The sequence below is a fragment of the Hippocampus guttulatus genome, chromosome 3, assembly GCF_054856545.1.
Source record: "Hippocampus guttulatus isolate MCC_2025c chromosome 3, RoL_Hgut_1.0, whole genome shotgun sequence".
Taxonomy (NCBI): domain Eukaryota; kingdom Metazoa; phylum Chordata; class Actinopteri; order Syngnathiformes; family Syngnathidae; genus Hippocampus; species Hippocampus guttulatus.
In genome coordinates, this window is record NC_141263.1 from 13,105,983 (window position 1) to 13,129,565 (window position 23,583).

The 23,583-nt window shown below is 42.9% G+C and overlaps 1 protein-coding gene across 5 annotated transcripts; it reads right to left on the reverse strand.

Annotated features, from left to right (window-relative positions):
• Nucleotides 1–2,723: 2,723 nt before the first annotated feature.
• trim66 (tripartite motif containing 66) lies at nt 2,724–23,212 on the reverse strand. 5 transcript variants are annotated; one of them, XM_086106860.1, is made up of 18 exons: nt 23,006–23,212; nt 20,312–20,395; nt 18,687–18,882; nt 14,891–15,020; nt 14,495–14,611; nt 13,322–13,436; nt 12,954–13,100; nt 12,051–12,168; nt 10,477–11,288; nt 8,692–8,910; nt 8,376–8,505; nt 8,226–8,301; nt 7,971–8,151; nt 6,082–6,920; nt 5,861–5,984; nt 5,688–5,762; nt 4,873–5,025; nt 2,724–4,779 (listed from the first exon to the last, which is right to left on the reverse strand). In XM_086106860.1, exons 2-18 carry the CDS (start codon nt 20,318–20,320, stop codon nt 4,543–4,545), a joined length of 3,678 nt encoding a protein of 1,225 aa, XP_085962986.1. In that variant the 5' UTR covers nt 20,321–20,395; nt 23,006–23,212; the 3' UTR covers nt 2,724–4,542. The 5 variants fall into 5 exon arrangements, with proteins under 5 accessions (XP_085962986.1, XP_085962985.1, XP_085962983.1 ...); XM_086106859.1 differs by having other exon boundaries at nt 20,312–20,483; XM_086106857.1 differs by having other exon boundaries at nt 20,312–21,888.
• Between the last annotated feature and the right edge of the window lie 371 nt (nt 23,213–23,583).

The window sequence follows — 23,583 nt, forward strand, 5'->3', positions numbered from 1 at the left end:
CCGAAGAACAGGAACAAGAAGCGACGGCAACCCTTGCCTCGCCGGAGAACAGGAACAAAAGCGACGGCGACCTTCGCCTCGCCAGGGAACAGGAACAAGAAGTGACGGCAACCCTTTGGCTGGGCTTGGCCTGACGTGGACGGAGTTCGACGTAGCGGGGGGCATGGGACAGCCGGACGTGAACAGGGGCTCGGCCTGACGTGGGCGTGGACGTGGAACAGCTCATCGTGGACGTGAATGTGAATCCGCTCGAACAGACACGTGACGAGCCTCGGCTCAACGTGGACGCGGACGGGGCTCGGCCCACTGTAGACGTGGCTTGACGAGACGAAAACAGGACAGCCGCATCACCAGCGCTGCCTGAAAGGGAAAAGGGTGTCGGCCGCAGACGCGCTCCGCCAGGCACATGGTGGAATAGGGACCAGTCCTTCGTACCTGCGGTGTCCAGGTGGTCAGGTCATTCTGTCACGTTGCAAGGTGGTGGTGGACCCCAAAAAGCAGGCAGGAGGGAGGAGTAGGGTGTATTTGAAGAAGTGTATTGATAAAACACAGAAAACTAAATCCAAAACAAAGTCATGAAAACAAAACGAATCCAAAGTAACAAACAAAAACCATGGCATAAACTAAAATCTCTCAATCACAAAAACATGACTGAAACAAACATGACAGTAGCATACCAACAGCCACAAACAAACATGACAGCAGCAAAAAGCAACAATGACCCGACACTGAGTGTTCGGGCAGGAGTCCTTTTATACAACTCATAATTACATAATGGGACCAACATGTGTGCAACTGCAGGGGGAGCCCTACATTGCCACCTGTTGGTCCCAAACCAAATCATGACGCAAATACTTCACTCCACAACTGGGCCTCATCTGGTTTGCCTGAGTCAAGCCAGTGCCTCCTTTGCCACTCCTGGGCCGTGTTCGGCCCACATGCTTTATGCCAGTGCCGACTCAAGGCCAGCTGTGCCAGCTTCATGCCGAATCCGGGCCAGATGCCTCTGCTGACTGGGCAGTAGAACATGAATCCTCAAATTTTTGGTCTGCGCTGCTAACGCCGGTTTACCACTAATCCATCTGACCCGAATTACAGTACTACTACAGTATTGCGCATGTTAATCAAGTGAGCAATGGAAGACAGACGACAGCGACTCCAGTGGGTGGCTACTGAGGCCGTTTTGAGAGAAAAACAAAGCTTTTAAAAAAGTGGCTGACATTAACAGCAACATTGCTGATTATTTCGATTGTCGGCATATTTGTGACTGGTCAAATAATCTTGGCCTGTATTTAGATTTGAATTAAAACCTACTCAAGTGGCTCGTGGAGTTATGCGGTTATCTGTCATGGTAGAAATTCCCCTGCATTTGGTGGTTTGGCGGGCGTTGAAGCGAAGCTCTGGTGACAAATATTTTTTTTTAATTGAAGTGATTATTATTGTTTTAGTCTTAATTCAAACGCTTAAAAACATTTTTAAAAATGCATAAGCTATTTTGACAGACTATTCTATTTTACTGCCTTGTTGGAGCATTGTAAGGAAAACGAAGCAGGTTAATCCCAGTGGAGCGGAGGGGCGGAGACGGCGAGGAGAAAAGACAATTTCTATCAAGTGGATACACGAAAGGCCTTTCAACCTTTTACCTTAGTGTGTAACCGACAACCGCAAGAGCACTGCTGTCAGTGTCAGCTGAGGAGGTCCCGGTACAGAGCCACGTGAGTGACACTTCTCATGATGACCGCGTGAGTATTAACCCTTTCATGCACACTATAACCTGATGACACGAAAAAAATCAATCGTAGTAACCGTGGAAATGGCAGACCGCATTAATTGTTAATAAATAATGAAATAATTCACTTTAAATAATCCCTGAACAGATTTTAAGGGTTTTTGTCTTTTCTCCAATTCACACTTTTCAGGCGATGTAAACAATAATGGAAATCTTTGCAGCATGAATGTGGAAAGCTGCAAGACCGTGTTAGAGTAAGACTTGGTCCCTCAAATTTTGAAGTACACTCAATTGTGACTCAGTGCAGACACAGCTATCTTTTATCCACCCTGACAAAAAGTGGAGACAAATCAGTACGACCATGTTAATCAATAGCGCTAAAAGGCCATTTTGTTGATGTGTCAATGCAGATGGTGGTACCTTTTGTCCACTATCACCACTAATAAAATGTAAACAAACAAATCAATGGGCCCACCTTAATAAATAGCACAAAAAGGTCAGCACATCAAACAGAATACAGTAAATGATCATGAACCATTTTGGAGCTCCAAACTCCAAACCCTAATTTCATAAACTGCTGCACTCATCAGGAATCATTTTTGTTTTCTCTTCGTGCCTTTCTGTCTGTCCTTTTCATTGTTTACCAAAGGTTACAGCTGTGTCTAATTAGCATTCTGTCGTATTTGACTCTGCTGACTGAAAGGTCACCTTCCTTGCCCAACAAAGACACTAAGCAAGTTGCCTGCTGACGATTGCTGTGTGTTGAGAGAGTGCCTCTGACTTATTCCCATGGCGCCTCTATAAAAAGAAACACAAGAATGGCATTATATCGATGTCTGGGATCAATCGGGTAAAGGATTATACCGCACGTAAAACCAAAAAAAACCTGCCGTGCTCCAAAAATCACAATTTTGCTACTTTTCCATTTTTTAAATTGTTGATATGTGCACTTTTGGCTAACATTGTTTAAAAAACATTCTGGAATAAGATCCGCTCACATAGAAACAGTGATTTAATATTCTTGTAATAGCTTCTTCACACAAGCGCAAACTGAGCTGAATGAATTTCCATTAAAATTACCGGTAAATACATGCCCAGCACTAATACTACTGATGGCACACATTGTTAATATAGGAATGTTATTTCTAGAGCACTTTTCAAAACAAGTTGAACACACAATATTATGAACAGATATTATGAAAGTCCAGCTATCATACATTGAAGGAAGCAAATAAACCCAAAAGGGAAATGTGCGACAGTTACAGAAAGTGGCTTAGCATAACACAATAACAGGTACTTTGTGATATTATCAAGGATGAATGGCAATACTGCATATTCCACTGTTACTGCATGGGCCTGAGATACTTGGGGTTCCTGGCTAAACCATTTCCTGCAGCTCTGGCAAAATGAACCATTCATAACAGACTCTATTAAAACCCGCCCTAATTAATTACTCTTTGTGCAGTGGCACTGATCATTTAATCCATATCTGGGGCTTGATTTACTCAACTATGGAAAGTCGGTGGCATCTTATTGTTCTAGTGGTCAAAGCACCTGGCAATTATTTTGAGCAAAACCCTACACTGATGTACAGCGGAGGTCATAACATGAAGAAATAAGATACAGTCCGCACAATGTTTGCCTCTATGTACGCCTCTATATGCCACAAGGTGTAATTTACATTACAAGTTCAATCAGGCAGGCAGACTGACTCCCTCCTGGATTTAAATATTTACATGAATTGAGTATGTCATCCTTTTTGCAGCTACAATGAAATCTGAATAGGACTACGCCGTGTGTTGTTTTACAGTACATGTACACTGGACATTGACTCACACAGTAAATACAATATGTTATGTTAAAGTGCTGTAATGAACAAAATATGAAGCTGTTCACTCTGGGCGGACACATTTTCCCAAACATACAGCAGCAGCATCCTCGGTGTACATTAGAGCAAACCTCAAGGTACGACATATTAGGCGAGGTGCATATAGACAAGTGAGTGTTAGTGCACTGAGAGCGGGGGAATCATAACAAGCAAAATATGATGTCAGAATGATGCAACAGGTTACAAAACCCAACCCTACAAACTCTGGATTCTTGTCCACTGGCTATTCTTCTCAAACGTGTTGTTGATATATTGGCTGTCATCATCATCATTTTCTTGATAGACACTTATTCTTCCAAGGATAAAAATGAAATATCTGGCACATTTTTGGGAAATCTATTTCAATGTTGAACTTGAGTTCTTGGTTGAATATGATCAACTCCAGTTTTGGGGGAGGGATGTGCTTCTCTAGGATCTTCATAACTATAAAGAAGCAAAGTTTGCCCAAGATCCAGATTTTTTTTCTTTTTCTTTTTCTTTTTTTTTCTCCAATGGAACAAAACGTCAAGATCACACTCAAAGCCAGTGAGTGATTTCCCGACTGGAAAAGATTTTAGCCTTCGCACCCTCTGAGGGCTGTCGATAGATCCAGCAATCCATCATCACCACTTGAAGCCAATCCCAGATACGCTTGTGTGAGTGGCGGGAAACCCCCTGGACCGATCACCAGTCAATCACAAGACTGACTCATACAAAACCATTCATTGTCAATATTACAGCCAATTGAGACTCAACCTAACAAAACATACTTTTGGACTGTGGAGGGGAAAAAAAAAGTCAAGATTTGAACCCAGATCCCAACCCAAAGCAGCTCTAACTGATCCATAACTGTCATGCCGCTCCCATTATTTAAAGAGAACACAAACATCCCACCAGCTGTTTCAAAAATAAATATCAAAGTAGACCAGAAATCATTGAGTCCTGGTTACATGTGATGTCTCCTTGACTTAAGCGATTGTCGCCTCTTCCTCTTCCTGTGGCACTGCTCCCTCCTCTCCGGCCAGGGGAAACCACTCTCAGTGGCTCGGACGGCCTCATCATACTCATCGCTGTCACTGTCCGCCTCAGCCACTGGGAAAACTCTGCCTGGGAACACTTCTTTCAGCTTGGAGGTGAAAAAGGTCTCGAGGTTGCGGCCAGCTTGCGCCACCTCCGAATCGGGCTGTGGTCAGACAGGAGAACAAAATGCTCGCAGCGAATCAACAACAATCAGAACACAAACCCAACAAATAGAAGTTAACATGTCAGAACTTACATAGTTGAACTTTGCACAGTTGTGGAACATGAGATAGACGTCAGCCACAAACTGATCGGTTGAGTTGTAATGTTGCGTGCTCCTCTTGTGGAGTCTTGCTCGGATGACGGACAGGTCGATAGGCCTCTTGATGATCTGGTAGTAATGACGAGCCTGCACCACGAAATATCGATGTTCGATGTGTTGACGTTAACACTCCTTATTTCAAATTCAGCAGCATTCATTTGTCCGCCGATTGGTTAGCCCTTTCATACACACTGTAACCTGATCACATGATAATTTGTCCACTGGAGTAACCGCTGTCCCTGAAAGGGTTAATGAGCGCAAAACGTGTAACAGCCAACTTTGACAAGCAAAACAAGCCCGTCGTGGTCTGCACACATTTGCACGTCTAATACACCTACTTTTGATATTTCTGGTGAGTGATGTATTTTATTGCACATTATTATGCTTTTATCAACATTGGCTGAATATTGATTCTGAACTGTCAATTTGACTTTTTGGAGAGTTTTGATGGTGTCGATTATGGGGACCTGATCGCGGTGGGCATTGAGAGGCGGATCGTGTCCCCGCTCAAGGCCAAGTTACCAAATGGACAGCCCACAACTGTGGCCATGACATTACATAATCACTCAGCTCTTGATAATCTTCAGACTTCCTCTCCATTCACCTTGACAAGTGAAGAGAGAATTTTGTTGCCTCAAGGACAGCATAAACGGCATAGCGCAAACCATTTAAAGCACTTTGGTTTCTGCATAGGGGCTTTCTTTCGACTTGCAGTGAAAGAAACGAAAGAATGTATGAAAATCACTCACAAGTGGACTGACAGGCTCGTGAAAAGGAGCACTCAGGATATTATTGAGGATCAGGAGGGTCAATCGCTCACATTTCTAAGAGATCATTGAAAAAAAAAAAAAGCAAACAAACCAAGAACACAAGTGAGCATGTGCATCATCAGTGATGTTTTATAAAAGGACTTGTCACTTACTCTCTGATCGCATGCAGACAGGCCATGCCCTGACGTATGCTCCCCGGATGCTCTTCTATTTTCACAGTCATACTCAACCTGTGGCTGCACAACATCTCTGCACAAGCTGCAAAGCCAGTCACCTCTGGAGATGACAACAAATAAACAATTGCTTTGGAGGTTAGCGGCGAGTCAGTGAAAATGTGCACTCTGTATGCGGAGCGAGAAAATTGCACACTTACGACGGGAAGCTTAGCAGAGGTGGGATGTGACATGACAAATGGTAAACTTTTGGACAACCATCACAGCATAAAAGGTCCCCACCGATCAGACAAACTCCACAGAAGTCCTCACTCTCAATTTGGGCACTGTCCTCCTCAACTTCTTCCATCCTCCTCGGCAGGCGAGGGTTTGCAATGAGGAGTGGCCTCTGACCAGGTCCAACGGGGTACTCTTCCTCGAGGTCAGAGCGCAGGGGTTGTGGCTCGTCTGTCGTTTCGTGCTCAGATTCGATGTCAAGTTCAGACTCCACAGACTCCTGAGAATCCACGTGCTGATCGGACAAATGGTCTGAATCCGTTTCTGCCTGGAACAGGATGCCAACTTCTGGTTGGCCGTCCGACTCGGTTTCTGCAGCACCCGAGTCTGCATCAGCATCCGGTCCGCTTTGCACATCCTCCGATCCTGCTCCCGAAGCCGTTTCTGAAAATGTGTCACATTGATCGTAGCCCCCCATCGAGTCATTTCTGTTGCAGCTTTGCAGAACGTCATTCTCCTTGCCTGGAACTTCCAGTTCTGTTTCTGACGAAAACTCGGGCGATGTGTCCGAATCGAGTTGCGGTTCGACTTGACAACAGACAACAGCCTCTTCTGAGACTAACTGGGGTTCAGAGTCGGAGTCGGAGTCGAGCTCAGAGTTCTTTCCGTGATGGTCATCGGGTGGCAGTGTGGATGCTTTGGCAAAGCTGGCCCTTGGGCACGTATCCCATTCACTGTCAACTGTGAGCCACTGACGATTGTCTGGAGACTGCGATGCTGTGACCGCGCGGGTCCTCGAGGTATCGGGGCCTCTGGACACGCCCTATAAGGAGTAAAATGTTGATCTCAGTCCACATGCAATCAGGCAACTCTTTCTCCGATGTTTCAATCAAAAGAGTGGAATGAGAAGAAATGTCAATGCGTTACTTTCTACACCTTTTCACCTTGTGGGAGGCAAAACTCAAACCTCTGAGTGAAGAAACTATTATGTTACTCGACAATGGCCGAGCAAACTGAGAAAATAGGATCAATGGCTTGGTGATTTTAGCCTTCTTTTCTAGTTTGAAGGTGTGAAGTATCGGTTGAAAACAAGATCTTACATGTGGTAAACTGTTTCAAAAGGAGACCCAACATTGGCCATAATTTCAATTTCGACAGGCGAGTAGTTGAGAGATAGACGTGATGGAAATTCAGACGTCGTCGATGGTGATGATGACTGATGATCAGCTCATCAGCAAGCTCTGAGAAGCCCGATCATTTGAATCAGGTGCGTTGGAGGAGGAAGACATCTCAAACGTGCTGGATCGGGGCCCTCATGCAACGGGGTTCTCATGGAGATAAAGCACCGTCATCTCCTAACAGTCATTCGCTTTTGCTAGATTACTCATAGACAACCCATCAAACATTTTTTTTGACATACCTGTGGAAAAATGTCTTCCGCAAAAGTGATTTTGGACATTTGGTGTCCAATTTGTCCCTTGAGAAGTGGCACATCTGCCTTTAGTCTTGTTTCATCTCCAACAACTATTTACGTCATCGTTTCGGTTCATGGCAGAGGTAGCCACTCATTTTTCTGCCACCCCAAAGTACCCCAGTGCCTATTGTTCACAAACATGATGTCATGGTATAAAAACATATCCGCGATAACAGAATTATGCTTTTGTGGCTTCTGCAAGCAAGGAAACAGCAGAGAGAACCACATTTCTCACGAAGTAACTTGATTCCTGTGGCTCGGTTTTTATGCCGGATGGGTCTTGGGGCATTGGCTGAGACCTGAGCTCAGGGCAACAACCTGTAGCACGACCGTACCAATGGTTCATTTTGAGGGCAGTTCCATCACGTTGCTTTCTTTGCAGCACTCTGCATACCGTACCTTGTACGTTACATCCTGCCAGGTTTGCTGCTGCAAAGTAGCCTTCTGCGTCGTGCTCGCAGGTAAGGGGTCGCTCTGCCTTCGTCCATGTGGGGGAAGTTGAGAGATAAGCACTTTCAGGCGTTCGAGGCAAACCACTGGAACTCTGGCTCGTCCAGAGTCTCCCTGGGAATCTCTGTTCCTTCACAGGAACACAAATAAGAACATTGTAATTTCTGTATGGATCGTGTAAACACCACAGGTGACTGTACGTACCCGTTATGACCGTTTCTGGACACGCTGTACTTTTCCTTGGCATCATGACGCACGTCATCATTTAAGTATGAAGGATCTAACAAGGAGGTAGATATAGAGCTTATCGCATAGTCAGTGACGTAAATGTAAGATTGAGTCACTTCCCATCACCTGGCTCCATTTTATAGGAGAACAATGGAGACCGCCCACTTCTGCTGAGGATGACGTCGGCTGAGGTTTCCTTGACAATGCAAAGAACGCCATCTGAAGCTCTTCTCTGCCTGGAGTCCGCACTGGCATACTAAAAACAAAACAATCAGCATTGCAAAGTGTGTTTGAAGACTTCTCCGCTTACTTCAACTTAAATCCGCATTTGTGTGGAAGCTTGCGTTCAACTCAAGACAGTACGCTTTCTCTTGGTCATACCACGTGATTTCCTCAAGTTGAAGCTTTTTCAATGACATCATTTCTGATGAGACGAGGCTACCTTGCTTGTTACCATATTTGCAGTTCGCTCATCAGAGCGGTGAGGAGATCCCGTTGGCCTTTCAGAATAAGAGCTGCCAGATGGAGCCGCGAGCTCTACAGGGGTACTCTGAGAACATCTCTTCCCGTTTGCGCACGGTGAACTTGGGTGGAGTTGACAGTGCTGCGCATCGGAGCCACAATTGTTGGCTGTCACGGAAACCTCCAGGGACGTGGATCTCTGTGCGGAACACAAATGAGCAGAACTCAACAGTGTTTCAAGCTGTGCCACATCATGCACAGGTGCACCTGTTTGTGTCATGAACAGCAGAGCAAAGTTGAAAGAAACATGAGCAACAAAGACCTGAACAGAATCCAATAAGCCGAGCCAATGAATTTTTAACTCATTTCAACAAGCAGCAGTTTGGCAGAAAGTGAGCAATTCTCCCACCAAAAAAAAGTAACTTCAAGCTGTCGAAGTTTACCGTCATACATAAACATGAAACAAAGAGAATACGTGGTGTGTTGAAAACAACCCCGTAGCTTGGCCTTTAAGTCCAGGAGCTTAATTCTAATGTTAACACGTAATTGGAAATTCCATCAGCTGGGTTTACATTCTGACTTTTTTTTTCTTTTAACCGCTGTCCCTGAAAGGGTTAAAAATGAAACATCTTCAACAAACATGGGGAGCCCAGTTGCCTTGATTCATGCTTTGTGCATTACCATGGTCTGGATGGACCTCCTTTACCACAATTACAGATACTGCTGCCAGACAGTATTTTGCTTCTTTGTGTTGGTGCTTTACGCCCAAACTACAAATCATTCCGCTGCTCTCTTAGATTGCATTTGAAGTCAGCTATCAAATCCAGTCTTCAGCTGTTGTGAGCCGGAGGCTTGAAACTCATTTGCTTTTTAGACACACCCTTTTTTCCGCATCGAGGTCAGGCCGATAGAGAGCACCTGCGATTAAAAGACTCACCTGATCCGTACCTCTTCAGATGACACATGAAGGATTGTGACTGCTTCAGAACATACTTTAATCCTTCTTTTGGAATACGGTGGGGAATCTATCTCGGCGTGCTAATCGGAGCTGAAATGATACTTTCACTATTCCCTGAGTGGCTCATTAATGGCAGGTTAAGTACAGGAATGATTACGCTCAAGTGGTTTTATGTCATATTCGCAGGCTGTGACACAGAAACAATGCATGTCTGTGTTTCTCTCTCGATTGTGATCAAGCATCTCGAGAATTTTGAGAGGGATAATTAACTGATTGCTCAAACCACTGGCAGTAAATCGGGGCTGTTTTCTCCGAAATTCTTGGATGCTTTGCCATGAAATGTGAAACTCTGTTTTCCAGTCATCCTTTCGTCATAAAAAAAAAAAGAAGCGACGTTCCGTTGTGCCATCTGTTTTCAGGCAGGCTGTCAGCTGTGAGAAGTGATCATTCTGGCAATAAATTAAACGGTGTGTGTTTAGTTCGAGGACTTTGCAGATTTTAATTAAAATAGAATAATCTTGCTCTCTCTTACAATATGTCAGCCAAGTAAATCAGTCACTGCCCGGCTGCCGCCATCATATTTATTTCGGCTTGGGTATTAGCTTAGTAGCATTTCCAAGGGTTTGAATGTTTAATATGAAATGGTCTTGATCTGTGCACATTTTTTGAGAAGTCTATACAGTGTGTATTGTCCATTCACTGAATATATAATGTCATTGATTACAATTAGATTGGATTGTGCCGTTTTATTTTGGTGTTTTCTTTGAAATTATTATTATTGGGATTGTTGGGAAAACTTTCTCTCACCCGGCCAGCCGTTTGACCTCGTAGCATCGGTGCAGGAATGATTCTCTGCTGCTCTTTCCTCACTTCTGCTGGAGGAGAAACCTGAAACTGTTGTTGTTGTTGGACAGGACTCTTTTCACTTCTGCCGGGCTGTTCCTCCTCAAGTTCTGCCACAACTGTTGGTTCATGACTCTCCTCCACTCTGCATCGCTGGTCCTGGCTTTCCTCAGCCGCAATGTCTTGCACCTCCTGCAGACTTGCGCCGTTCTGCAACATCTCCTGGCACGGGACACGGCTCGGGCGTGACTGAGGTTGTTTCTCACTCTGTTGACACTTGCTGACTGGAAGTGGACCTCTCTGGTGATGGTGATGGTGATGGAGATGTGATTCAGGAAGCGACTGGGACTCTGAGGTGCTTGCTTGAGTTTGCGATACAGGTCTACGACTGCAATTGGTCTGGATCGGTCCCATGACCGGGGCATGCGATGGAGGCGAAGGGCATTGGGAATATGTTTGCAAGGCAGAGGAGTCACTTGGGTGCCAGCACTTCAGCAACTGCTGGCTCTGCACCTGGCACCCAGGGCCAGTTGGAACATAGCTGGAGTTGTAGAGCGGACCTCCCAGCTGGCTCTTGTCCACCTCTGACTGAGAAGGGAGGCCATGGATGCAACACACCTGGGGCTCATAGCACATCTGATAGCCACAGGCTGGCTCACGCCCTCTGTGGTAAACGGGCGTCAGGGCCAAGCGTGTGATAGGCTGGGGCCTTTGAACGGTGGAGCAGGCCAAGCCTTGAGGGTAGGGGCAGTTTCCACCTTCCACAGTCAGCTGGCCTGCGGAACACACAGTTACAGTAAGCCATATGCACGCAACATACTTTTTATTTCATTCAGGCTATGCCACCAAATGAACAAGTAGTGCCAAAACAGTTCTATCAGCTGTTAGCACGATAAGCCTCAATTCTGTGTCCTTTCTAGCCAATCAGGTGAGTTCTGGAAGAGGCGCATCAAAAATAACAGTTCGAAAAAAGTGGAGTCACTCAAACATTTCACTAGTAGTCAAAGTTAACAAAGCAATGAACCTATCAAATTTATTTCATGACTATTCGAAAATTGCGAAAAAAAATGGCAGATGGTCACTCGATCGCCGAACACAAAACAATTAGCACTACCATTGTGCGTCATCAGAAAAACTCTGACCCTGTTTAGGGATTCACATACTGTACAATGTACTGGACTTTATTATTTTTATTCGACCACAGAAATATGGCATGATTGTCATGGAAGAAGTGGCTCGCAACAAAAAGAGGAAAAGGATGACAACACGGTAGCGAGCGTTGATATTTTTATAGTCTGTTGGCAATGATCGATCGCTGAATTAACTGACTGCCGTTGTGCATTATGCTGACAGACTATCCATACTTGGATTACTAGCCACACACACTCGTATGAAATTAGAAATGCAGTAAAATATTTTTGTGGAGAAGGTGATGAAGTGGGTATGGAGGGTGGGCCCATGAAACCACACAAAACAATGCCTACGTTCAATAAGAAAACAGTAATCAACATGCAATTGTTATCTTGATGGCATCTGACCTAAGGAGGACATCTGTTTGGTCCAGTAGCTGGCATCCCAATTGAACTTGATTTTCACAGGACTCCAAGCTTCAGACTGCAGTGATGAGTCAAGCAATTCTTGGATTTGCAGAGAAATCTGAAAGAAGAATACATACTAATGTCAAGTGATTTATCCATTCCATTTCCTTCCGCTATGATGGAATGGATTGCCAATACATGACTAATATGTAAGACTGAAAGGGGGAGATTGCAATTTCTGCAAGTTCGAGCAAGATTTGAACGTGGCCAGGAATAAACCAAAGTACAAAACTGAAGGCTGACCTTTTGAAAACTTAAATATTGTTGAGAGGGAGCGGGGTTATGTTAGTATAATCGAATTAAAGCAGCACAGATTTCATGCAAGTAGCGTATAGTATCTTGACTACTGTAATACCCTTGCATGTTAGACAAAGAGAGTGCTTATTACAAAACAAAACATTTCTAAACTATGGACAGAGCCCCAAAAGTAACATAACCAATATAAATTGGATGAGAATCTTTCACATTTGGTCGGATTTTTTTTTCTCCATGTCACTTTAGGGGCTCTGTAGGATGTTATAATCCACATTCTTTTTTTTTTGTCTGTGTCCTTCCACCAATCTAAACACAACAATACATTTAGCATCGCATTTTCTTCTGTTTACATGTCACAGGTTCTGAATGTACTCCTGATGAAGTGTCCTTTGCTATGTGAATGATATGGAGCATTTTTTTTTCACCGTCATTGTATGAGTTTGAGGGTTTCACCGTGTCCACACGGAGGCATCTACCTCCACATATGCATTTCTCTGAAGCTCACTGAATGTTAACCTACTTGTATGTTTTCCCAGTACTTTTATTTCCACTTGCAGTGAATGTCACCGCATCATTCTGATGGCGTACCAGTCTCCTGCTGAAGAGCACCGGGCCCCGGCAATGGTGGGTGGTTGCCCAACTGATGAACTTTTGCACACGGTCTAATTGGGCACATGTCTCTATCGCCCCCTGCAGCTGGTCCTCCAGAGGCTGCTGCAATTCCTCAGAAATTTTCTGCAGAAAAACAATAACATGCAAGCAGTCTCTTGTGCCTGCTGGCACACAAGGAGCAATCACCACTCACTCTACTCTATTTCCGTACATGTTGTCTTAAGATAATTTGATTGAGCACTATGGGCTTTTGTTCGCTTTCTCTCATTGCTGATAGCGGAGTCTTTACACGTACAAACGCTAACTGGCCAAGAGATAAGGAAAGAAAAGGAGAAAGTAATTACCTCCAGTTGCTCTATTAATAGGTTAGCTCGTTTGTTAAGCTCGTTCATCATAATCATCTTTGCCATCTTAATCTGGTTCTCAGCCTTCCTGTGTGCAATCTTGACTCCATGAACTCTGCAAAAAGAAAGAAAATGGAAAATAAATCTCATAGGACCGGTCAAAAAAAATCCCACTTGCATAAGATTGTAAGATAAACTCAAAGGCCACAAAAATCAGCAGAGAATGGATATAAAAGGTCCTGGTCAAATGCCAGGTTTTTGTCATATAAAAAATGACACTAAATTAAATGATTCCCTAACTTTTTCCATCACTGTGTCCGATAACTTGTATTACTTATAAAAATATATATCGAATTTAAAAAAAATCTGCTTATCATTGTTTGCTCTCAAGCAGAAACCGAAAGCTTTTGTGCAAACACTGATTGTTCATAATTCACTCCACCTCGTCAAAGACCGCATTCCACCTGAAGAAAACAGCCCCAGAGCATGATACTGCCACCACAATGCTTCCTTGTGGTTATGGTGTTCTTTTGGTGAATAACAGTGTAATGTTTGCACCAAACGTCACTTTTGGAATTCTGACTGAAAAATTCAACCTGATGATTTTTTTTTTTAACATGAAAACCTGGCATTTGAACAGTGGTGTGTAGACCTTTCATCTCCACTTTCTACACAACCAAAACAGATCGAGTACAAGAACCCTGCCAGCTACAAGAGAAGGACAAAAGTTTTTTTTTTCCAAACTACAGCCACAGTAGAGTGAATCTTCCCTTAAGTTCCAATTCAGCATAAGCAAATTTGTTTATTTGTGAAATTTTTATTTTTATTTTAGGAAACTTATCCTCGTTATTCCCTGTACTTTGGCACCATTTTGTGGCATCTTGGGACCTAGGAAGTATGTTAAAGTGAGGGTGGGAATTCATTTAACCAGGCCATAGCCTTGTCTAATGGGTGGGTGTAAGTTGTTGATGGATTTGCGGCAGGGCTCACTCCCTGTCCCTTAACAATTAAGACATCGAAATCAATGGATTTGGAAAGAAGCTCATTACATCAATTGATTGTCTGGAAAGTGATGGTTGGAACGTGTATTGGTTAAGTTACATTCTTGATGTCACAGTACAGCACAGAAGTGACCTCATGTCAGTTTTTCTTTTTTTTTTTATGTGAACCAACCTGTCCTCTATCTGCTTTGCATTGTTCTCCACTGCAGACCTCCTCTCTTCCACCTGTACCATCAGGCTTTCAAAGAGCCACCGCTGATCCTGGAGAGCCTTCCCAATCTGCACCACCCTGCACACATGAGGTGAAGCATTCACAGCAGGCACCACAGAGGGGAAGTTCATGAATAAACAACGCCAGAAGGAAATGTGTTTCTCCCGGGATGCAGGTGACCTTAGAGCCGACTGCTGTGCTGTAACATCTCAGAAAAACACAAGCATACGAATCCTGAATAGAGTGGTTGTGCAGATACTGATGATAAAAGTGACAGGGAACGTTTAAACCTGCACTCGGCCCTTCTTTGCCGTGTCCTTGTGTTATATGAACGTGTGTGTGTGTGGGAGGTCTGACCTGTGGGTTTTATGGGAGGACAGGTGACAGCTGCTGCAGCACAGGAGGTCACATGACTCACAAAGCAGCTCCAGGGGCTGCTGTCCATGAGAGTGGCACATGAGGAGGGAACAAGGATACGACCCTGTACCTGGGGCCGGCCAGGGGGGAGACAATATGCAACGGCAATTAGAAAATAAGTGACTCGTGCGGACAACTTGAGACACACCACACAGCAGCATTTGTGCAACTGTTGCAGATACATGCTGACTAGCCGTTTCAGTAGGTACATCTGCACTGTAGATATAAATGATTGAACATAGAGAATGATTCATTTTTGATTGAGCAATTAATTTAATAATACCAAGTGCTTGGTAAAAATTGTGCTTTTCTTTGTTCATGTAGATTCTCGGTCATCCACGAGTTGGTAATTGGATCATACTACACGACAGTGTCCACGTATACCTAATGTTAGGATCAGCAAATGTCTTTCGAGAGAACAAACAACTACTTTAGCAGCCATCGTTCCATTTTCTAGCAAGTATGTGGAGGGGCAGGGCAGACGCTGGAGTCAACAGCAGTATATGAACGACAACACCAACAATCGTTGCCAGAAGTGAATAAGATGTTGTGGAATGCTGCCAGAAAATGATGATGTCATATTGATGATGTCAGCAAGGTCATCAAAGGAGATTATTCCCCGCATCTCCACAATTGAGGAATGCTTAGTTCATGTAGAATAGTAAAACAAATCTCTGAATTCACTTTACTCTCTCTAAACCTCTGGCATCAAAAGTGAGTACTGTACACCCCCAAATGACAACATCCAAAGTAGGTCCAATTAGTCAATTTCCCACCCCGGTCTCAAGTGACCGTTTAGACTCTAAAGGGGTGTCAAACATACGGCCCGCGGGCCGGAACCGGCCCCTGAGGGGGGTCAGTCAGGCCCGCGGGATAATTTAAAAATGAAAAAAAAGCATAAAAGACACAAAATGAATATTTTTATTAAGATGCAATTCATGTATTAACCGCTAGTCATTGTTTTCTCTTTCGTTTGTAAAGTGTAGGTGGGGGTTACATTTAGATTTCATATGCACATGTGTAAATGGTTTTAAAAAATCCTTTCTTTATAAATCTTGTTTAATCTTAAAATGCATGACTATATTTTTAAATACTAATTGTTCAAGTTTTGTGCCTTTGTACAAACAGTGGGATCAGTTGCACTGCATATATGTGAATGATAAAATGAAATTGCACATTTGTCGAAGGAAATCTAAGGTGTTTTATGAAATGTTAGGTAAATGAAATGTGGGTACATTTCAACATTTTCCTCATGTACTTGTGCTTCGCTATATCAAAACAAAGGAGAGACATATTTTGGTTATTTATAGCAGAGTATGGTATAATTTTAATGGTCTGGCCCACTTGACATCGACCGAGGCCGTATGCGGCCCACAATATGAAATGAGTTTGACACCCCTGGTTTAGAGTTACAAGGCCCAATGTGACACACATGCTCATTCGCTCAGTCACTGGAAGGTCAATATAGCTATCTGACGATCTGAAAAAAAGAAGTGTTGCTCTCCAAAAAGAGGGCCTTGGCCAGGGGTGCCCTAGTCCGGTCCAATCAGCTCATCAGCAAGCTTTGCAGAAGCCTGATAATGATCCTGAGGATCGGGCTTGAGCACCCTGGCCTCGGCTAGAAGAAGACAGCCAACAACCTGAAACTGAGAGCATAACATTGAGTTGATTCCAGGACAGGTTGTTAGATTAGAGTACAAACTCTACTTTGCTACACCGACTACATGTAATCAGCATGCTATTCAAGTTTGACTCAAACAGTTCAAGAGCAATCTGAGTGCCAAAGCAAGTGAACAATATTTCAAGCGGTCCAATCAATTCTTTGATGCAGCAGCCAGCTGCACTCCAAAATATCTTTCAAACGCTTGCAAATAGGTCAGCGTGGAGAGTGACGAACGGAGCCTTTCCGCTCGCTGTTGGCCGCCTCACCTCGGTTGACCCGCTCACACTTGTGTGGCTTACGAGCGCAAAGCATCGTTCGGTGTTAGCAAACCCAACATGACTGCCCACATCCTGTCTGCCAGCTCTTCTCACACTGCACATACGAAGACTAAGGTCTCACCATGAACGAGCGCAGAGGACAAACGAGTGGTCCACAAAAGCTTCCTCTCCCCTTGAGGCTCTTTAAATAGCAGCAAGCTAAAATTAGCAAATAATGAAACCTTACAGCCTCTTTACAAATCTGGGACACTTATTTCAATAAAGGAGTGATTAAAAACGCGATCTTTAGGAATCATTTGAAGCTATTACTAAAAGGCATACCGTGATATTTCCTTAAATAATAGCATGGGGTGTATTTGAAGGAAAACTTTTGTGTTTTTAAATAAGAAAAATAGCAGTCTATTATTACAGTGAATGTAAGAGAATCATTTTTTTGTTGGTCTTGTTTGCCACATTTTTTGCTTCAAGTTAATAGACATTGTACTGTAACTCCTGTTGTGCACATCTTGGCTACCTGGGGGCAGTAATATACAGGCATACAAATATGCAGTACATGAAGACCGCCACTCCTCAGCAACGTTGTTATAGTTCTTGAACATTCATGAAATGACTAAAAAACTCAAATTCAATAACGAAAAACAAACATTTTGTGAATGAAATACATTACCAACAATGCTTAAAAAGAACAACAACAAAAATTAACCAAAACTACATCCATCTATCCATTAACTGAACTTAACTCGTTGCCAGCCAATCGAAGGTGAAACTAAATCTCTATATTCAAACCAAAACTAACTACAGTTCTTCCAAAAATGTCCTTCTTTTGCATCTTTGTCAATTAATATCATACATGTGTTTTCAAGTTTCATTTTAAACGTATTTATTTCGGTATTGCTTGACGTCTGAACAGAAGAAGGAAAGTCAAACAACTACATATATTTCAAAAGAAACTAACTAAACTAATACTAAAACTAATACATATTAAACACTAAATACTTTTTTCAGCTGCAGTATTTGTCTCAGAGGTGGGTACCATTAGTCCATTACTTACTTCGGTAACTTTTTGGATGAATTGTACTTGTGAGAATAGTTTCAATGCAACGTACTTTTTACTTTTACTTGAGTATTTTTTTGTTGTTGTTGTTAAAGGGAAACTAAACCCAAGCATTTAACCCTTTCAGGACAGTGGACAGCTTATCAATGTATCAGGTAACAGGTTATCATTATTGGCGAATGAAAGGGTTAAAGCAACCATACATTCTGCCAGCACGAGTCAGAACACTGTCATCTGATTCATCGTGCATGAGAGTTAAGAATTCATCGTAAGGGGGGCCGCTATGTTTGGCGAAATCGTTTTCAGCTGCAGACCGGAAGTGACGTCGCAGCTACAGTTTCGCCTTGTCTGCTTCTTTTGAATTGTGTCGGCTAACAGATTTTGCGAGAGAAGACTTTAATCATTTGTTGTAGGAACACCATGGCTGAGATGCAAACCGATGTGTGACTTTTTACTCTTACACCCTACGTTTGAAAACATGGGCTGTGTTTTTCCTATTCATTGCTTTACTTTGTCAAAACTAGACGTGATAATTTTCACAACCTAAAAAGACGACGACACGGCGTTCGAGACTAAAATAGAGAGGGGTAAAGTCAATTACGTTTGAGACTTTGACTTTGTGCTTGAGCTCTTGAGTAGAAAACAACAGGGAGAGCAGTGACATGGAGGATCTTGAAAAGTAAACTGTCAGCCGAGCCAGAAAAGAAAACTTGAATTTAGACTCAATGAAAGCCTGCTTGCCTGGTCCAGTCGTCGGAAGGGAGCCAGAGCCTTTCTGGGGCAGTTCAGGCCTGTGCTGGTCGTGCAGGTCCGCGTACAGAGATGACGCTGCGGCAGTCTGATGCTGATGCACATCCGTGCACTGGCAACACAACCACTTGTTGCACAGCGTGCACAAGCTCTGTGCAAGTGTCATCTCCGAGCACTCTGAGCAAATCTGATAAAGAGGGATTAAAAATTTTTTTTTAAAAAGAAACCCCTTCAGCTGATAGACCAAAACAAAGAGCTGAGATCTTATTGCATATTGTCACTATTCTAGATCCTCAACCAAATTTTTGGAACCTGAAACAAATGACCTAAATCCATACAACGGCATACTATAATAAAATATTGAACGGTGCTTGCTCGGAAACATTTTGTTTGTCTATAATTGCATTTTCTTTTTTGTTTCAACTCTTATTTACATGAAGAAAAGGATGTGTGAAACCAGGAAACAGAGAAGAATGGTGCTTCTAAATGTCTGCCTATGCTGTTATCAAGGGATTATTACAGCTATTGTTGTGCCTATTGTTCTCTTGTTAGCCATCCCTCTACCCCAGAGGGTCTAAACTATGGCCTGAGGGCCATTTGCGGCCCGCCGTCCAATTTTTAGCAGCCCTCGGCATATCGTAAAATTCATGTCATTTGCCTGCATTGCACAACTTACTTTCCACACAGGGTGGGAAGCAGGGAAAGAGAAGAAGGAAATCAAACTCATTTTCCACTTCCCTGTTTTCCACCAATAACACATTTTAAAAATTGTTACTTTGTTTTTTTTCGAACTTCGAATGCAGCAGTGTGAATCGCAATTGTTTGCTGCTCCACTTTCTGTTCCATGTCAAGGTCAGATTAGGACAGATTGCTCTCATCTTGGTTCTGAATGTGAAGCTGAAGTGATTGTGATGCTTCTTTGTGCAGGAGCGGGTCTGTTCGAGTGGGATACAAAGCCAATGGGCATCCCAAAATATTTTTTGTATAAATAAATAGAATGCATATGAACATAATATATAACTGCCAAGCATACGTCATAGTGGCCCTTGCATTCTTTCATTTTTCTGTATGTTACCCTTGAAAGAAAAAGTTTGTACACCACTGCTCCTCTCTCTCTCTCTCTCTCTCTCTCTCTCAAGCCCACAAAGAGGTTTCTTCCTTCGAGGGAGTTTTTCTTTGCCTCTGTCGCTGAGAGCTTGCTCATGTGGGGTTCGTTCATTTTCTTGAAAGAGGAGTTTGGTTCTTGACTCGCTCACTTTATGACATGCCTTGACATCACCTCGGCTATGAATCGGTGCTATTGAAATCAATCAATACAACATTTACGATAATAACTTGTTTGTTCCTGTTGTCATCTTGAAGGTTTAACTTCTGTGAAGCTCTCATAATGCAGAAAAGATTAAACGATGAGAATCGTTCACGACTCATGAGCACCGACCAGCATGAAAGATAATTTTGAAGAAAAGGAAAACATTTCTGCATGCATTTAGGAGTGCCAACAGAAACATAATGTCAAAACCCGCGCCAAAAAAAAAAAAAAAAAAGCCCTGCATATGCCACACCAAAGGAACAAAGTACACAGCAAAACAAATCATCAACGCAATCAACAATCTTACCTTCTCCATTTCTGTGGCTTGGCAGAGCGGCGTCACCTTCGCAAAGAGCAGCGTGTGTCGCCTGGCGCCTCTGCAGCGGAAACACTAAGAACACTTCTACCTGAGGCAGGAAGCGCTGTGCCCCGGCGGAGACCGCTTACATGACAGCCTCACGGCGCGCTCTCCCTCGTCACTTCATCCGAGTGAAGTTTCCTCCCCCCCATCGGCCCGGTGCGGCGGAGGAGAGAGAGAGCGGGTGTCACATTCAAATTCATCCCTTGCTTGCACCGCGCAAATTAGGAGAATCTCTTTTTTTTTTTTTTTAAATATGCCTGTGCATAATAATTGGGAATTAGTGAAATGAGATCATTATTTATTTATTTTTAATAGGGCAAAATATCCCCGGAAGCTCTTTTCATAGAATGGAGGAAACAGGAACAAGTGAAGGGGGAGGAGGAGGAACATTTGCTTGCCAGCAGGTTGGCAGGTCCACTAGAACGAAGAATGTTTAGGACAAGAGTGAGGCATGTGTGGCCTTCTTCTGCAGCCCTGCATCAGCATGTGGGCATGTGGGCCCACAGGAGCTAACGTGGCTCATCCAAAGCAGGTCAGCCTCTGATAAGCTCCAGATGGGACCGGGTTACACTCTTGCAACCCTTGCTAAAATTATGAAATCAATTAAGATTCTCTCAGACTTACTGAGATGAAGACCCAATTTAGACCGCGGCTGTACCAATTAATCGGTCGGTCATTTATGTCAGCCGACAGTAGGCCTTTTTTGTGAGTTTTGCCGATTAAACGCCATGTAATCTTACTGTCTCATGAAACGGGAAATACTGTTCGGTCGGTACGGGCATGAAGGAAAGGACAAACATGGCTGACACAATGTTTTTCTGTATGCATGACATCTTTCTCCATCCGCTCATATGCCCATTAACACGCAAAGCATACTTATGATGAGAATGTTCATATTCATGCTGTCAAAGATGACATGTGGGAAAGGTGTCTGTGGTTTTCAGTTTGAAATCATCACTTCATGACAAAAAAATAATGGAATAAGAGCAATGTGATTCGCCATTAGAATGCATTATGCATTGTTTCGCCAATAACTCCTCACTCCTCATGTTGCTTATGTGCTGCATACGTTTATGGCCAGAATGTAAATCTATATTGCGAAGTTCATGCTCTTTTATAGGTCAAACTTTAAAACCAAAAATGGCAAGATGTCATAAAAGCTGATGTGCAAGACAAAAATAAAATACATTTTTGAAAACAGCTTCCAGAATACATTTAGGGACACAGAACGCCATTTCTGATTAAAATTTGCTTTTGACCAGTGTAATACACCAGCGGAATTGTTTTCCCCGCCAAGTATCGGAATCAACATCGGCCTACAACTATCGGTCGGGAACTAATTTAGACACATTGCTTGAGTGCTGGAAAAGAGGAAAATAGTTGAAGCTCTCTGAAGGTGTTATGAGTCTGCCTGACAACAACCTCTGCAGCAGCCTGACCTACAAATGTGGCAAATTTCACATCCTTGGGTGCTTCAATGGGGAGTTCAGAGCAATCCCGTTCCCCGCGGTGTGCCCATGGACCTAATTTGAAAACACAATTAGTCGCTCGTTATTCGCTCGGCTTTTAATATGGGCACACTAGAACAAAAAGGGCACGGAGCTGTCTCCTGCTAGCTTCCACTGCACAAAGTTGGAATAACATGCCAAAGCTCTCACAATTTGTGTTTTGGGTGCCTTTTACGAAATATCCCTTTCACAAGATTAAAAACTTGCATTGCACCACTTCAGGCGATATTTTCAAAAGCAGTTTGACACACACATTTGAGGACATTGCAATAGATTGCTTGATTTGCAGCATTTAGTATTTTAACTATATTTAATTGATTTAATTCTGATTATGTTTGTATTGTTTTCTTTACTTTAAAATTGGATTAATATTTCTTTGTCATTCGTATCTCAAGGTTTGGTTATTTTGATAGGTATTTTCAAAAGCAGTTTGACACACACATTTGAGGACATTGCAATAGATTGCTTGATTTGCAGCATTTAGTATTTTAACTATATTTAATTGATTTAATTCTGATTATGTTTGTATTGTTTTCTTTACTCTAAAATTGGATTAATATTTCTTTGTCATTCGTATCTCAAGGTTTGGTTATTTTGATAGGATTCAGTTTTTTTTCTTGGATTAACTGTAAAATATATAACTGAAGAGGTATGACGGTATTCCATAAATAGATTGATTTGAATTATATTGATTTGTTACTTTGAATGTAATTTTACTTTTGGATTTATTCTTGCTTTTTGAATTAATTATTAAGTCACACTTTAAGTGTAGCAGTGAGAGAATACATTTTCCCCTCGTCTTATCGTCATGGCAATTTTCCACGTGAGCACTAAACAGTCTGGAGTCGAATGCAACAACAAGCCTGTCAATCAATGACAAACGAGTCCCCCCCCCCCCCTCCCCCTCCCACCGCATCCAGCGCAAGCAGCTTCAGCATCGGAGCACATTTTGGGAGATGACGCACCTATCTATCATGGCAGCGTGGCGCAGTAAAAAAAAAAAAACAAAGCACACCAGCACGCAAGACAACGCCACCCAAAGACACAAAGTTAATCACTAAATGTTGACAAAATAATATTCGGCTTAGTCCGAATGTGCTAGTTAAGGTGGAGCCTGAAGTAAACATCTTACCAGGTGTGCGTCAATTCCGTCTGCGCTGCTCCAAATCCGCCGACACTTTCTTCCTTCCTCCTCCCTGAGTGTCACAGCTTCAATGTCAGCCTCGCAAAAACGTGTTCTGTGTACGCTTCTTGGTAAACCGACTTGTTTGTTAGTTTGTGTTTTCGGACCTTGCTTCCAGGTAGCGTCTCCGAGTGTCGGTCACCGCCAGCGGATGTCGCTCTTTGGCCCGGCCAATTTTGGGAGCTTTAAATCTCGCTGTTTATCGCGGGACTATGGAGTTCTCGTGGATTACTTCTTACATCTTGCATAACAGTATTTTTTTTTTTTAAATAAAAATAAAATTGGGTCATCCCAAAACTGGAGGATAATATTTGGGAAACTGACAATTCTCAAAATGGTTTTGTTTTTAAGAAAAGCAGAAACAAAAAAAGAACGTTTTATATTTGTTATGTTTTCAAGAAAATAAATAGGTAATCAACCACAATAAAATGTAATTATGTAGCTGAACCATCAACAGAAAAGTTTTTTCTTCAATATTTTTAGCTTGCTGGCAGCACGGTGACAACTTGTTGGCATGTCCGTCTCAC

Excerpts from the sequence above, each read along its gene's own strand:
- trim66 (XM_086106860.1), bottom strand. Across the intron at positions 5,763-5,860 it reads TGTCTGCATGCGATCAGAGA|AAATGTGAGCGATTGACCCT; the intron begins GTAAGTGACAAG and ends ATGATCTCTTAG. Across the intron at positions 5,026-5,687 it reads ACGAGCCTGTCAGTCCACTT|GCTCGTCATTACTACCAGAT; the intron begins GTGAGTGATTTT and ends TTCGTGGTGCAG.